The sequence below is a fragment of the Vigna umbellata genome, chromosome 3, assembly GCF_029865625.1.
Source record: "Vigna umbellata cultivar VRB3 chromosome 3, Vumbellata_1.0, whole genome shotgun sequence".
Classification (NCBI taxonomy): Eukaryota; Viridiplantae; Streptophyta; class Magnoliopsida; order Fabales; family Fabaceae; genus Vigna; species Vigna umbellata.
Window position 1 is genome coordinate 17,287,903 of NC_142167.1, and position 12,507 is coordinate 17,300,409.

The following is a 12,507-nucleotide window of genomic DNA, read 5'->3' on the forward strand; positions in this document are numbered from 1 at the left end:
TGCAATCATTCATATATTATAAGAACATTAAAGGATCTCTGGGAAATTGTTTGCTATTTGGTCACTGTAATAATACTAAAGTTTCTTATATTCAAATGTTGATTGGGTAGAATTTCCTTCTGATAGATCTACTTTCAAATACTGTGTTTCCATTGGAGGTAACTTGATTTCTTGAAAGAGTGAGAAATAAAGTGTTGCGGCAAGATCTAGTGCAGAAGCAAAATATAGAGTTATGACCTCAACCACTTGTAAACTTGTTTGGCTTAAATAATTACTTGAAGAATAGCATTTTGGAGATGTCACTCAAAATATTTGTTTTAATGATAAGTGAATAGTACACTTGAGTACAATTAATAATTAAGCATCAATTTTTAACCAACTAGAAAGCTCATTTTCAGCAATAGTGGCCACATTTTTATTCATATGATCAACATAACCTGAACTCTTAAGCCAAAGTATGATGTTTGATGCCCAAGTATCATAATTAATTTCATCTAATTTCACAATGGATGGATGCACATTAATATCCCACATCAACTCCATATAAGACTAATTTACATCATATAAGTGGGTGCAAATATTACTTTAAAAAGCCTATTTTGTGAGGTTGAGTTAGGCTTAAAGTTTACTTTTTAACAAATATAATTGGTATAGATGGCCATATCAAACATAAGAGTGGCAAGGAGGCCAAATATTTGTAGAGAGAGAAAATGATTGCCAGGAGACGGAAACAGTCCTAAAAAAGGGGGGAAAATTCAACGAACTTTCATAACGATGAACGTTATAGATATGGAAAGAGGTTGGATACATTGCCATGCATGGTGGGAAGCAGGGGTGCCAGTGAGGGCTACAGTGCTAGTGAGGGCTGGGGTAGGGCATTGGAACTGTGATTGCCATTATTTTTGTGGCGTCATGGTTGCCTAGTTAAGGCGAGCAAAATCGTTGTCACCTGTCAAAATTGTGGCAGCGATGACCATGGCAATGTAAGCAACGTAGATGGTGATGAGGAGAGCATGGCTTGGAGACTAGACTGGGTGGTGGTAGCACCGGGATGGCGAAGAAACAAAGACCAAAAAAAAATTCCAAAAGCAATTTAGCATCGATTCACCATGGAGGCAAGGACTAAACCTAGTTCTAGATACCATGTGGAAATAAAAGAGAAAGAGACATGGCCTGAATCCCTAATTTGTGTAGAGCGCATAGGGTTATGCATTAATAAATATGAAAATACAAAAAGATGGGCCTAAGTATGTTACATCTAACGTAAGGGAACTCCTATCTTTCTATAGACACAACCTATCCCTATAATTATCCAACAAAATAAAATATAAAATATAAAGGGAGCCTATGCTCCTAATCTTGAAATGTAATTAAATCACTTAATTTGTGGAATGTAATTAAATTTGTACAAGGAAATATCTCCAGTATATTTCAAGGGATTCTGACAATAGACAGGAATTATTGCAGAACTCTAGGCCCCACCCCACTCTTCCCAGTTTTCTATATTAGGTCAGATTAAAAAAACTATCTAATTATCTAATTTCATAATAGACAGGAATTATTGCATTGTAACATTAGAAACTATCTAATTATCTAATTTCCTACAAAACAACCATTTTGACTCTTGTGGCCATTTGATGTGTGCTACTTTGAACCAATTTTTGATCCGTTTGTAATAAAGGTGTTGGTTAAAACAAGGAGGCCCAAATTTTATGGCAGGTGCAGTTTTTGAAAAATCTTTGCTGCTCTTGGTTGGACTGGAACACATGCGTCACTTTTGTTTATGTTACATTTTATGTATAATACGATAATGTGCATTGCTTCCTTTTGTTGTTAGGCCTAACTAGGGCTTGGGACAAAGAAGGGTCGCTTTGCTGTATTAGTTTTTTTTTTTTTGTGATATTTTCTGCGCTGTTTTCTGTTCTGGTTGTCTTGTCACTTCATTTCTATGCTTTTTCTCCATTCTCATTGATTCTTTTTGTTAAAAGATTGTTAACCACTTGTTCACTTAATTGTGCACTTCTCTGCCCGATTGCCCCTTACATAAAGCTCCCGTTTTTTGTAGAGTTCGTGGACTAAATGTCTGGCTCAAGTTGGCAGTCCTCATCCACTTTCACCACATAAACAATTGGTTGATCCCCCTGATAGCACTTGTGCCCAAGTGATGCAAACGAAGACTGAAAAAGCTAGTAGTAGATGGGTGCATGCAACAGAAAAGGAGTGCCTTGAACTTATTGATCATCTTGGTATGGCTTGATAGTATCTATATTGTTTAGACTTGACTATATGGATTTGGATATATCCCCGAATAAACCACTTATTTTCTTTCCAGATGATGTTGCAATGGGCAAGGACTTGGCTGTTGGAATATCTTTGAGTATGCAACTAGAGCATCGACTTGAGGGACTGTCTAGCAATCCAATGGGTAAAGGGGCAAATAAAATGTCTGATGATGATGATATGCAGATAGTTAAAGGACAGAGTAATGCCTGTGAAAAAGGAGAAATGGAATGCAATGGTGGTAAAACCAGGACACAGGAAAATCAGACTATGAATGTTATTGATGTTACTGATAGCAACAGTCCACAGGCTGAAAGCAGAGACTTGAACACTCCAAATGGGTTCTCTGGTTTCTCACTAACGAAAGAAAACTCTTGCCCCAAAGAGCATCCATCCCTGGAACTAACTTTGAAAAGGCTGGGAGAAGTAAGAGATCCTAAAAATGTCACGGGTGAAGAATGCAATGTTTTGAGACATTCAGACCAATCAGCATTGTCAAAGTAAGAAAATTTTCCAGCATAATTGAGTTCTAGTGGAAACAAATATTATTTGCATTACATACATAACATTTATTTTCATTGTGCAGATATAATACTGCTTCTTCTGCTAACCAGGTGATTTCCTTTGATAACTTTATGTATTGTGTTGAAATTAAGATTTTTGAGTTGCATGATTTGATTTCCATCCGAAATCCTACTCACCTCATCAACCTGTCTGACTGGCTACACCTCACTATGAATCATCTATGAATGAATATTCGATTTCCTCTCAACCAACAAATGGGGGTAAAGGGATGGAGTGAATCATCACAAAAGTTATAATAAACAATAAGAAATGTTAGATAGATTGTGTTTTATGTTAATTAGGAAAAATTAGACTTTTGATATTGTTTGATATTGGTAGATATTGTTGATATTGTTTTTCTAACAATATCTTCTATTTACCATGTTTATGTTTGTTGCCATATATACTTGTATCATTCTTTATTATAAATATATTACCCTATGCGTATTTTAGACACAAGGGAGATTAATCTCATACCTAGTTTTACTATATTCAATATGGTATCAGAGTCATAGGTTTGAGCTTATTCTCGCAATATTTGTTGTTTGTTGCGTCTATTGTTCCCCCCCATTTTTGAGCCGCTACCGGAACATCCATTAAATTTGTATAGACATCTCAAACGAGGGACTAAATATTAATGGATGGTCCGATAGTGGGCTAAATAATATGCCCAATAAACAACAAATTTCACTAGAATAGGTTTTGATACCATGTTAAGAAGTGAACTTTAAGTCTAACTCAACCCCATAAAACTGGTTTATAAGGTGAGCTTTGAATCCACTTATATACTTTCACAATTTAAGATAGAATTATTGATATATTAAATTATGCTGGGAATACAATTCATATATACAAGGCTAGAAAGCTATTGTAGGAAGTATACTAATAGGTTTGAGTGAATTCCTTAGCTACTAACCTTGCTTTGTATCTCTCAAAGGATCCATCAACCTTGTATTTTATAGTATATACCCACTTGCACCCTACTAGTTTTCTTCCATTTGGGAGAGTAACCAAATCCCTGGCACTATTCTTTTGTAATACTTCCAAATCCACTCAAATAAACAACAAAAAATTTACCTTCAAATCCATTCAATCACTCTCCCCCAAATCCATTCAAGTGAACAACGGCTAAAAGAAGAATGTCCAAGGCAACAGTGATGTAGGAAGACCTTCTCCTTGTTGGTCTTTATTGAATCAGAGAAAAAAGAGTTGTTATTTTCCAGGTCTGGTGGTAGATTCAGATTGTCCAAGTAATAGAAGTCATTCAATTCTTTAGCATGTCCAATCGTCCTCCCTGAGCTAAGCCTCTACCATTGTTTTTGTTTTTAAAATGTAAAGGTTTTTGAACCATAAAGCCTAAGCCCTTTGCCATTATTTTTTTTTTATGTTTTGTAGTGAAAAAACTTAAAGCATTATGTCTGAAAATGCATCAAATTCAATGAATACTAATCCAAGTGCATTTTCATCCATTAAAAGTAGAAGAAAAAATGCTGGATGGAAACATGGGTTTGATATTTGTGGTAATGGAAGAAAAGGTTAAATGTAACTATTGCTCAAAGATTGTGAGTTGAGGCATTTTTAGATTTAAACATCATTTTATTGGAACAAGGGAGGACTATGAACCTTGTGCTTATTATTTCAGAAGAAATTATGATAAAAAGAGTTTTAGAAGCTAAGGATGCTTCATTGAAGAGAAAAAAGTTAAATGTCGTTGATGACGACCTTAAAGAAAGTCACAATGTTGAAGGAGGACATAGGGTGTTCAATTTTAATAAATAAAAAGTTGCTACTACTAGCTAGGGGGCAGTCCAAGCAATTATAAATCAAATGATAAAAAAAGGATACAAAGAAGAAGTTGATGCTCAAGTGGCTGAACTCTTTTACACTCTTCCATTCCTTTCAATGTAATTAGAAATCCAGCATTTGCAAAGATATGTGAAATAATTGGTAAGTATGGAGTTGGCTACAAAGCACCATCTTATCATGGTATTAGAGAGAAGCTCTTGAAATAAACTGTGAACAAAGCAAATACAATCCTTGAGGAATATAAGGAGTGGAAGAGAACTTGTTGTACCATTATGTTTGATGGTTGGACGAATAAAAAAAGATGTTTTATTTGCATTTTCTTGGTGAATAGTCCTAAAGGGATGGTTTTTGTTTATTCACTTGACACCTCAAACATTTCAAAATTAGTTGATAAAAGCAATCAAAATGTTAGATGACGTTGTTGAGTTTGTTGGAGAAGAAAATGTTGTTCAAGTTGTCACTAATAATGCTGCAAATTTCAAGGCAGGTGGAGAGTTATTGATGCAAAAAAGGAAAAAATTGTATTGAACTCCATGTGCAGCACATTGAATTGATTTGATCTTTGAAGATTTTGAAAAGAATTTGATGGTCCATGAATTGACAATTAAAAAGGGAAGAAGGATTACCACTTACATTTATGGAAGATCAATGTTGATTTCATTGTTAAAAAAGTTCACTAAAGGTAGAGACTTTATAAGACCGAGTGTGACTAGATTTGCCACGGCTTATTTAACTCTTGTTTGCCTTCATGAATTGAAGACATCATTGTTGACCATGTTTAGCTTAGAGGAGTGGGAGACAAGCAAATTTGAAACTTCACAAGAGGGGAAAAGAATAGAACATGTGGTATTAGACAGTCGGTTTTGGAAGAATGTCTCCACATGCCTGAAAGTTGTTACCCCTTGTATGGTGGTCTTGATATTGGTGGACTCAAATGTAAAATTCGCAATGAGTTTCATTTGTGAAGAGCCGGGTTGTGCAAAAGAGAAGATTAGGTCCAACTTAAACAATATTAAGAAGAGGTAAAATGTCAAACTTAGTCATTCAAAGTTTAATTATTTGTGTGAAATTATTTCTAATATAGCATAATTGGTTTGGGAATTGTATGTAGTTATGAAAAGGTTTGGAAAATAATTGATGCTTAATGGGATAATCAACTTCATAGGCCTTTGCATGCAGTTGCCTATTTTCTAAACCCCTATTTCTACTATGAACCTAACTTTAGATGTGATGATGGTGGAGAGGTGAAAGAATGATTGTATATGTGCATGAGAAGATTGGTACCAAATATGGTAGAAAGAAGAAAAATTAATTTGAAGATTGTTGAATTTCATTTTGCTAGAGGACTTTTTGGAATGGAAGATACAAAGGAATGCAGGAAAGAATTAAATCCTGGGGAATGGTGGGCAATGTTTGGGGATGGAACTCCGGAGTTGAAGAGATTTGTTATTCAAATTCTAAGCTTAATTTGTAGTTCTTTGGGATGTAAGCGTAATTCGAGATCATTTAAAATGGTAATTTAAATCATTTTTAATTTATAATTTTCTTTATTAGGTTTATATCTTTACTAAAAATTTGATATTTCATTTTAGATCCATACAAAGAGAAGAAATCATATGCATCAGGAAAAGATGAATGATTTAATTTATGTGATGTATAACTTGAAGTTGTAAAGTAGAGAAATTTGAAAAATTGTTGCTCTTCCATTTGATGATATTGAATCATCTTATAAATGGATAACTGAAGAGGTAGATAATGTTGTTGAGATTGAGCAAGCTGAAGGTGAAAATGTTCACTTAGATGGAGGAACAATGTATTAAACTCTAGATGTTTTTGATCTTGATAACATAACTTTTGAGGACAATGAGGATACACAACATTGATCAGGTGAAGAGTTGAATGAAGATGATGACGAAGATGATGATGCCATTATTAGAGGATTAGACATAGAGACTTTGACATTTCAATTTATGTTTTATAATATTATTTGTGAACTTATTTATTTTGAAGTTATATAATTTTAAGAACTTATTTGAATTAAGATGATATTCATATAAAAAGAATTCAATGTAAAGTAAACTCTCACGACGAGTTCATATAAACTCTCAGAGTTTGACAATCTTGCTTATTGTAGTCATCATAGAGGCATCAGCTGGGAATATCTTTCTGTTGCTAGGGCAAGGGTGTAAGAGAAATGTTGAGGTAAGGATGTCATGTGGTCGGTAGCCCCACAATCCAGTATCCAATATGGTTTATAGTTTTTATCCAAGGCATTAAGTTCAAAAGAAAAAAAAAAACTCACTGAAGGTACCTGAATATGCTAGAGAATATGGATTATAGTTTTTATCTAAGGCATTAAATCTAAGACAGTCTCTTGACCTTCCATCTCTCTACTGTATCCACTTTTTATCAATATAAATAGTAGAACATGAGAAGGGTTCATGTAGCCCTCAAATTATATTTTTCTGTTTTTAATCTCGAGTCCTTCTTTCCACCGGTGACTTTTTTCAGGAGCAACTGCCTATTTTTTTTCTAAGAGCTGCTTCAGCTTGCACCCACCCCAAGCAGTTCAGCTGGAGCTTGTTATATTATAAACAATAATGGATTGAATAAATTGAAGTGGAAAATAAAATAGATTAAAAAATCATTTGAAATGGAAAAGATATAAACAAAAAATATCTGAGGTAAACGGGTTGATTGTAAAAAAATATCTTTCCTTTTCTGCATTTTTCAAATCAAACGTGTTTATAAGTAAAATTTCTATTTGTCCATTCTTTCCATTTTTTTTCTTTTCCATGAATTTCTCTCCACACATTTCTCTTCCCTCAACTAAGCAAAGGCTTAATCTTTGGGCAAGCCTTATGTTTTTCTTTACCTCTTGTCAGGCTCAAACAGGAAATGTAGGAAGCTGTTCTCCACTGGCCAATGGCTCAGCTGCACCTAATGCAGAGGTAATACACAACTTTCCATCTCACTCAAATGTCACTCCTCCAAACCAGCAATCTAATGGGAGCAACAACATCAATGACATGGCCTCCATTAATACATATCTTGGCACCAAACCTTGTACTTTTGACAAGATGCCAGAGTCTGTAAGAGGTTTGGGCTCATTTAATTCCTCTGAACTCCGAACAATACGGAACAATAGTATCTCTTCGTCTCAGAAGAAAACCTATGCCCGGGAAGAATATATGGAAATTGTTAGAGGACAAGTGGGAAGCTCTGAACATGACTTCAAAGCCGAGCACACTCATTATGAGCTTCACCATTATAATCACATTTCCCGTAAAGCGGCTGTAGATCTCCAATCAGATCATGATCTCTTACTCAAAAGATCAACCAACACTGCTCAGCAATGTGTATCATCAAATGCGTTTGGAGGGCCAGCAGAAAGTAATGCTGCAAACTACACAATAGATGGAAATGCTGGGGAGAGTGATCACGGGAGCAATGGACATGGGAGCAATGGACAGGACGGAACCATGACAATGAGGACAGTAAATGTGGAAAATGGCAATGTGGCTGTTGGGAGCATTGGAGTTGGTGGCATTGATAGGAAAACCATTGGGAATGGGGCAGATGAAGGACGACTTTCATTGAGAGAGGCTGCTTTGACCAAGTTTCGTCAAAAGAGAAAAGAAAGATGCTTTGAGAAAAGGGTAATTCTATTTTAAATTATGTGCTTATAATATGTTCGCTGAAGATATTTATCGAATGTGGATTTTGTCAATTTGAGAATTGCGATGTGGTTATGCCCTTGTTATCGTATTCGTATAATCTCTACAAATGAATGGTCTGGAGATCTTCTCTGGATTCTGTGTATTTTATATATCTGCAGTTTTATCAAATTATTTTCCCTTCATTTATAAATTAAGATATTTACTGCCGAGTTACCCTAGCCCAGTAGTATTATGTGATTTATGTAGTCAACCTACTTGTAGGATAAGGCTTTATTGTACTTTGTACTTGCCTCGTATGACTTGTATGTCCATGTTTTCGTGAATGAGTTGATCCTAATCTTAATAACCACGAGATGTTATATATTGTCGTCATGAATTTGACTTGTTTGAATATTCTGAAATTTCCATTCCTTTTCCAGGTTCGATATCATAGCAGGAAAAAACTAGCAGAACAGCGGCCTCGTATTAGGGGACAATTTGTTAGACGAATAGTGTAAGTTGCTGCATACTTGGATTCACTTTATATATCTCTGTTGCACTATATAAGCACTGGATTAACTTGTGTCCAAATTTTTCTCAGGTCTGAAGCCAAAGAAGAAAAAGATCACCAAAGTGACAACCTGGTACCTGGGGATAATACCGACATTCCTCAATAACACCAGCCAAATGCTGGCCATTATTTGACTGATTCTGTTCCAGTAGCGACCTCCAGCTTCTTGCTTGTCAGACTAGTCCTTCGCACAATCACCTAGGAAGGAGCTCGGAAGTTTGTCTAGTGGGAACCTGTGATTAGGTAGTTTACCTTTACCTCTGTTGTTTTGAAGAACAGATATTTAATTTGAACCTTCAGGACAACTTTCTATAATCTGATCTTGGTTGTGTGAACTTGAAAACTCCAAATGGACCCATGGAAGTGGTTACCTTTGGATAGGTTAACCTCTGATGAAATAAAATTTATCATGTTAGCTTTTACTTCGTTTTCCTGAATTCATTGTCGTGGCTGAAAAGGAAGAGAGAATAGAGTTTCTCTGCTTCTTATCTTCATGTCACTGTTCTATACGCTAGGATTTTCACATCCAATTTTTTTTCATTTAACATTATCTTTTCATTATTTTTTATATTTATTTTTTCTTTATAAATACAAAATTTTACATTTTTATAACTATTTTATCTTTATATGAATTGTTGTCAAATAATCTCATTATTTTCTCAACAATTCTTCCCTCCCTCACTAGGACTTCTTCAACTGGAACAGCCACCTTTCCTTAACTTGTGCTGTGACGTCAATCATAAATCAATTATTGTGATCAGAGTTCTGTTCTTAGCAATAATTGTTTCAGCTGTCTGCTTCACATTCCCAACAACTGCCTTCAAAACGCCTGATAAAGATATATAAAATACACAGTACTCGATTAAAAATATTTTGAGCTTTTAATAATTAGGTTTAATCCTTTTCGACATCCCTATTTATGTACAAATATCTCAGATGGGTCCTCGTTTTCTAAAGTGTATCAAAATGGTCCTTAATTTTGAAAATTGATATCAATTGAGTCATTTCCGTTAAGTTGGCTGGACGGCGTTAAAAAAATTGATGAGTGGATGCTGAGATGACGAACGAACGCTCGTCCATCAGCGAACGAACGCTCGTCCACCACCGAACGCACGGTCGTCCAGTGTGGAACGAACGGTCGTCCAGCAGTAAGAGGTCGACGAGCGTTCGTTCTCTGGTGGACGAGCGTTCGTTCGCTGGTGGACGAACGTTCGTTCGTCATCTCAGCATCCACTCATCAATTTTTTTAACGTCGTCCAGCCAACTTAACGGAAAGGACTCAATTGATATCAATTTTCAAAATTAAGGACCATTTTGATACACTTTAAAAAACGAGGACCCATCTGAGACATTCGTACATAAATAGGGATGTCGAAAAGGATTAAACCTAATAATTAAAATATTATGGTTTCAATAAAAATATCTTTTTAGATATTCTAATATATTAAAATCATGTTCAATTTTTTTTCTTAATAAGTGCCTAGAAGATTAAATAGTTAAACTTGTGTCTGTCTGTACACCTAAACTGTGAGTAGTTGAAGTTTGTTGGTGGGGAGGCAAACATCTAGGGTTCTCACTCGAGTAAAAATTAAAGTTGTCGCCATTGTTTCCTTGAACCATCTATGACCCACATGGAACAACTTTTTCATCTTCTTGTACCTTCCGGAATAACATAAATATCTTTTTTAATTCTTTACATTTTTTTTTTAGAAAAAGCATTTTATATCATCTAGTAATAACACGAATCTTACTCAGCGTAATTCAAACTCTTTTAATCATGTGAACTTAGATTTTGGTAGAAATTATATATATATATATATATATATATATATATATATATATATATATATATATATATATATATATATATATATATATATATATATAATATAAACGAAATATGAGAAACATAGTTTCACAGCTTCTTATTACCTTACTGTGAAGTAAATATGTTCTCTCGTCCAAACAACCCATTACTTAAAACACCGTGTTAATGATTTACGTGAATTCTAATTTGAAAGAATTGCTGGTCAAGAAATAAATTTTATTTAAGGAAAAAGGTATACTGTTTCATCTAAATGATAGACTTTAACTTTTGAAACGTAATTAATTAAAATTAAATGAAAAATATTTTTAAGTTCCTCGAATTCAAACAATTCTTCTTCTTTTTTCAAAAATACGAAAAAATATATTTTCAGCAATAAAAATGTGTTATTACACAAGAACGGGTACTAAAAAGTTACTTCTTGACATTAGGGATAAAAATTGGTTTATAATATATAAAAAATATGATATTGTAAAATAGTGTAACATCCCAAAATACAGTAATCACCATAAATCAGAATTAATTACAATTAACAGTAATCACAAACAGTCTTTGTCTTAAATCAGATTCACAAAAGCCTAAACGGCATCAGTACAGGGAACGCTTATAAACGCATACAAAGGAAACCCAAAACGGACGTTCTTATATGCACAAAACAACGTACGCAAAATAGGGGAATACATGATTAAGACGAACGGCCTTACAAAATACTTGGCCGAACGTTCTTTAAGCACTAACATTTACAATTCCTATTCTAATGAGCGCCTCTAAGGCTCGGCCTTCACTTCAACCTCTACCAGATTGGCTTCATCCAAATTTTCTTCTTCCAGCACTTGCTCAAGGGATGCACCACCATCTGCTCACATCCACAACGGATGATCATTGCATTTGGACAAGACGGATATACATGAACAGTAGACAACACAATGGAAATGCAAGGGTAAACTTATAATATTTAATTTATACAATCAACACATACAGTTACGTTTCAACACACACATACAGCATGTGATTCATCAAATAATAATCATAGAAAAATGTAATATAAGACAGACCGTCCGGACTGTATGAACCATGTAGTTACAAGCGTCCTTGCACCCGAGTGGTGTAATAACTGATCAATCCCCAGCTGCCAATCGAGGTTAACCCTATCTGTCCGAAGTACTCAATGGACTAGGGCCTCCTGCCATTCCCACGCATGAATACCCCCTTCTACTTGAAGAGGCGTATCACGGAATATCAGGATGGACCGCGAGGCTTAACTTATCCAGGTTCATACTTTACCATTCAATATTTCATATTCAGCACATCTGAGACGTTCCTCCTTGGAACGCTCGTTAAAATCCACTTCCAATTATTCATTCAAAATATCATTCGCCCATAATAACCAGTTCTCTTTATTCACATTTTCATTCAGTGTTCCATTCTCTTAACATTAACAACATGCATCCTTTAATCAATTAAAACGAAAGTATTCCAGTTTGTTTGACCACACGTTTCTGAACAAAAGAAACAAACTCTTTTCCATTTACGGACGTTAAGAAAACCTAACATATTTAAATGAAATTGAATTTAGAAGATTAGTATAATACTTAGAAGATTTGGAGTACAAGAACTTTATGTTGAACAAAGAGGATAAATACCTTACAAAATGACTTGGATAAATAATCAGAGTAATTGTAAATCAGAAAACAACACTTACTGTCAATGACCGAACGTTCCATAAATAACCGTGGACGAACGCCAGATACGTTCGCTCAGAATTCAATAATAAGGACGAGCGTTCAGTTATAAAACCGAAC

The 12,507-nt window shown here is 34.7% G+C and overlaps 1 protein-coding gene and 1 long non-coding RNA gene across 4 annotated transcripts in view; both read left to right on the top strand.

The window, feature by feature from the left end:
* The window catches only part of PRR3 (pseudo-response regulator 3), a 29,821-nt gene extending 20,519 nt beyond the window's left edge, over nt 1-9,302 (top strand). For all 3 annotated transcript variants that reach the window (XM_047291600.2, XM_088108769.1, XM_088108770.1), the window contains 6 exons: nt 2,066-2,246; nt 2,333-2,780; nt 2,867-2,894; nt 7,536-8,309; nt 8,750-8,823; nt 8,911-9,302. In XM_047291600.2, coding sequence (XP_047147556.2) covers nt 2,066-2,246; nt 2,333-2,780; nt 2,867-2,894; nt 7,536-8,309; nt 8,750-8,823; nt 8,911-8,986 — 1,581 coding nt within the window. In that variant the 3' untranslated portion in view covers nt 8,987-9,302. The remainder of the gene's footprint in view (nt 1-2,065; nt 2,247-2,332; nt 2,781-2,866; nt 2,895-7,535; nt 8,310-8,749; nt 8,824-8,910) is intronic.
* On the top strand, nt 2,901-6,769 carry LOC148201744 (uncharacterized). Its single transcript, XR_015784811.1, has 2 exons — nt 2,901-6,164; nt 6,243-6,769. It is a non-coding gene; the product is annotated as an uncharacterized LOC148201744 (long non-coding RNA).
* Nucleotides 9,303-12,507: the final 3,205 nt, after the last annotated feature.